The sequence below is a fragment of the Triticum dicoccoides genome, chromosome 1B, assembly GCF_002162155.2.
Source record: "Triticum dicoccoides isolate Atlit2015 ecotype Zavitan chromosome 1B, WEW_v2.0, whole genome shotgun sequence".
Lineage (NCBI taxonomy): Eukaryota > Viridiplantae > Streptophyta > Magnoliopsida > Poales > Poaceae > Triticum > Triticum dicoccoides.
The window spans coordinates 430,820,616-430,824,504 of NC_041381.1; the positions used below are offsets into that span (position 1 = coordinate 430,820,616).

The window sequence follows — 3,889 nt, forward strand, 5'->3', positions numbered from 1 at the left end:
CCGCTAAACATATTGTTCATGACTTCCGACAGCACCACCCCTCTGCTCATGTAACCACTAAAAATATTGTTCATGACTTTACTCTTTGGACTTCTAGATTTATGAGTACACTTTAGAAGATCGACGCCATATGTCATGGCGTCATACCTCTAATTCTTTAAACTCGCCTTCTTGGCGCTTTGAGTAATGCATTTGGGTGGAGAGCCTCTCCCACGTGATTGTTAAGAAGGAAAATGGTTTGAGTCCTTGACGGAGGTCTTTTTTCTAACTAGTCAATGTATACGTGCAATACACGTTAATTTGAAAGTATATATATTAAATGCATATGGATATTAAGTAGGATATTATTTGCATGTTATTATGTGATTAGCAATATATTTTGCATGAAATTAACTGCACGCTAAACACGTTAAGCGCTCGATATTGAAGCAGTCTAGGTCGTTCAATTGACATGATTTGATGACCGAGATTAATTGGATCTGCCACTTTGGATTTTTTTTATATTGGAATAGATATAGATATGGATGCAATTTCATCTTCTCCGAAATTCCAACATTCTCGAATGGAATAGAAAAAAAAAGTGAGGTGGCCTAAGCACAAATGCTCGATTACAGCCATAAAATCCTGCAACCTGCACGCACTGATCATAATATACAGCCCCCTTCCCGGCGCACGTTACCACGTCGTGCATATACACAAGGATGTGATATGTGTACACAAACGTCACTGCCTACAATGCCGCGGCGGCCTCGGACTCTGGCGCCCTCTGCTCCTTGGCGGCGTCAACGAACCCCACGTACAGATCCGAGTGCCCAGTGTCGCACCTGGGCAGCGCCGTCCTCGCGCCGCCGTCGGCCATGGTCTTCACGAACGCGACGAACCGTCGCCAGTTGTCGCCGTCGAACAGGTTCCGGTTCATGCGCAGGTACGTGAACGCGCTCAGCCCGGCGGCCTCGGCGGTGGCGGCCACCTGCGCGAACGCCTGCTCGTCGTACCGCTCCAGCGCGTTCTCGCCGGCGAGCTCCACGCGCGCCGCCCGCGCCGCGGCCCTGACCTGCTGCACCAGGAGCTCCGGCGAGCAGCCGGCGTGGCCCGGCTGCTGCTCGTCCTTCATCTCCATGCACGTGAAATTGAGCACGGTGCCGTGCCTGGCCAGCATCTGCGCGATGGGCTCGTACCCGTCGTGATGCCGCGTGTTGTAGTACCCCGCGGTGAGCTCGGCGGCGTGGGAGCGGGTCCGGTAGTGCCAGTGGATGCCGGCGACCTTGGCAGACAGCGTCACGCCAGTGCCGCCGAAGATGGCCTCGGCAGCGGCCAGCACGCGGTCGCCGTGCTCCAGGAGCATCCTGGAGTACCACTTGAGGAAGAAGTGGCCGTACTCGGTGCTCCACGTGCCGTCCCGCCGGAAGAAGCCCGTCTCCTCCGGGAACTGCTTGTACTCACCGGCGTCGTGCGGCCCACTTGTCCCCCAGTTCTCGTGCCCCGCCGCCACGGCCGCCGCCTGCAGCGACGCCCGCATATACTTGTCGTAGCACTGGAACTCGCCGATGCCCGGGAAACTCCATGTCCCATTGGCCTCCGGGTAGGAAGGATACCTCAGCTCGCCGCAGGGGCCCAGGCCAACCTGGACCTCGGCGATGACGGTGCCAAGGTAGCCGCTGAACCTGTCGCGGAAGCTGCGCATGTAGTCGGAGTAGACCTGGACGGGGGTCCGGCCCTTGAGCACCGGCAGCGTGTCGCAGCCGAGGGAGATGTACTCGGGGTTGCGGCGGCCGGACCTGTCCGTGTACACGATGTCCGGGTCGGCGTTCACCTCCTCCAGAACCCATGGCGGCAAAGGGATGCTGCAAACAACAATTTCAGTCAGCCATTTGTCCCCAGTTTTTGTTCACTAATTATTATGCACCTAATTTGACACACGCGAATAATCAGCTAACCCTATTAAAATAAAGAACAATTTTTTGATACTTCACTTGCCACTTGGATTGCTTGTCCAAGTGGAACTGCATATCTTTGCCAAACGTGCAAGGAATGACAAAGTGAGCCTGTAATCAAACGCCATGTAGCACTAACTGAACAAGTTGTTACTCAACAACGGAACACTTGCACACCCAGGCCATGCTGAACCGACAAATTTCTCCCAAACTTGCGAGGAAAACCTAATCGAATTAAACCAATTTAACCAAGGCGAGGTGTTGCTTACTTGCAGGAGTCGCCGACGTTGCCGCCGCACTGATGGAAGGACATGACCATCTGGAGGCGGAGGCCGGCGCGCTCCACCATTCGCACCAGCTCGGCGTAGCCCTCCCAGTCGTACCGTCCGGGTCCATCCCTTTCCACCACGCCCCACCACACGTCCACCATGACCCCCTCCACCCCGGCGCTCCGCAGCGCCATCAGACTCACCGCCAGCGCCCGCGCGCGCGACACCTGCCCGCCGGGCCCCACCGTGTCAAGCGGCAGCATCACGAACACCGGCACCCCGCCCCTGCTCGGCTGGCCGCCCCCCGCGTTCGCCTGCTGGACCTGGCCGTGCAGCAGCTCGGACTGAGCCGGGGCCGGGGCCTCCATCGGCGCCGGCGGGGCCTGCGCGGCCGCCCTGAGAGCGCGGAGCCTGGCGGGCGCCTGCGGGACGGCGACGCAGGAGGGCGGCGCGTCCTCGGGCCTGTGGAGGAGCTTGGAGCAGGGGTCGAGCGGCGCGAGGAAGGACGTCGAGGACCGCAGCGTCAGCGCCATGGATCCGCTACGCGTGCTCGGAAGATTCTCGGTGAGAATCGGAGGAGGAAGAGAAGACGAGAGGGGATTGCTTGGCTTGGGTCCTTTGAAGATGACGAGACTTTTCTATCGGTTGGGCGAACGGAATGGAATGAATGGAGCTCGGTGTTGTGGGAGGTGGGCTGTGGGGCGCGGTATATATAGGCGAATTTTCAATTTTCTTCCGCGGGCGGTGGAGGAGGCATGTGGCGGTGACGACTGGCGAGTGCTTATCGCTACTTGGCCACGGTGGGGTGAGTGGAGTGGATACTTCGGGTTGACACTTTTCCTCTCCCATGCATGCACGCCTAGAGCACAGTACTCCATTCTACCAGTAGTCTCCTAGTGCTAGTAGTATATCTTTTCCATTTGCACTTTTGAGAAGAAGTTTATCCATTTGCAAGGATTCAATTTGTTTCTCGGGGAGATTAGTTGGGAGGTCGACACCTGTATTAGTTTCATGATGACTAATTAGCACCACACGTCAACACGTGTAGGTGAGATCGATCGGTTGGGCCAAGGACCTAGTAGACGTACTACGTCATGGCCTGGCCTCATGGGAACCGGGAAGTGAAGATTATCTCTGGCCGGGGTGTGGCGGGATGCTAGGAAGTCGGGTGACGAGCATCACTTATCGGTGACTAAGCTAAATGCATTGTGTCCTTTACAACTGGAGTGTTTTCGGATAATCGATGAGATGCATAACGTGACTGGCCGACTGGACTTCGCTTAAGCCGTGCAATTGAAGCGAGCATTTTAAGGGTTTTTTAAAACATAAACACACACATCTTATCAGTATGAGCACCTTCGAAATAGTAAACCGGCGTATCATCTTGAGATTTACGAAGTCACCGTAAACGCCTTGTCGTCGACAGGAACGTATAATTATAACACTAGGACTTGAAACCTAATAAGCTGGGATACAACTATCCCTTCAACCATCCAACTACAAATTACTCCCTATGTTACTAAATATAAGTCTTTTTAGAGATTTCAAATGACTACAGCATACAAATGCATATAGACATATTTTAAAGTGTAGATTCATTCATTTTACTCTGTATGTAGTCCTTTGTTGCAATCTCTAAAAAGACTTACATTTAAGAACATAGAGAGTATTTCGCAGCGATCATTT

At 54.3% G+C, this 3,889-nt stretch overlaps 1 protein-coding gene across 1 annotated transcript; it reads right to left on the reverse strand.

Annotated features, from left to right (window-relative positions):
• Nucleotides 1-473: 473 nt before the first annotated feature.
• Nucleotides 474-2,897, reverse strand: LOC119339354 (beta-amylase 3, chloroplastic-like). The gene is made up of 2 exons (XM_037611457.1): nt 2,204-2,897; nt 474-1,844 (listed from the first exon to the last, which is right to left on the reverse strand). The coding sequence occupies exons 1-2, from the start codon at nt 2,734-2,736 to the stop codon at nt 731-733; spliced, it is 1,647 nt and encodes a 548-aa protein (XP_037467354.1). The 5' UTR covers nt 2,737-2,897; the 3' UTR covers nt 474-730.
• Nucleotides 2,898-3,889: the final 992 nt, after the last annotated feature.

Excerpts from the sequence above, each read along its gene's own strand:
- LOC119339354 (XM_037611457.1), bottom strand. The coding sequence starts at position 2,736 with ATGGCGCTGACGCTGCGGTCCTCGACGTCCTTCCTCGCGCCGCTCGAC. Across the intron at positions 1,845-2,203 it reads AACGTCGGCGACTCCTGCAA|CATCCCTTTGCCGCCATGGG; the intron begins GTAAGCAACACC and ends TGTTGTTTGCAG.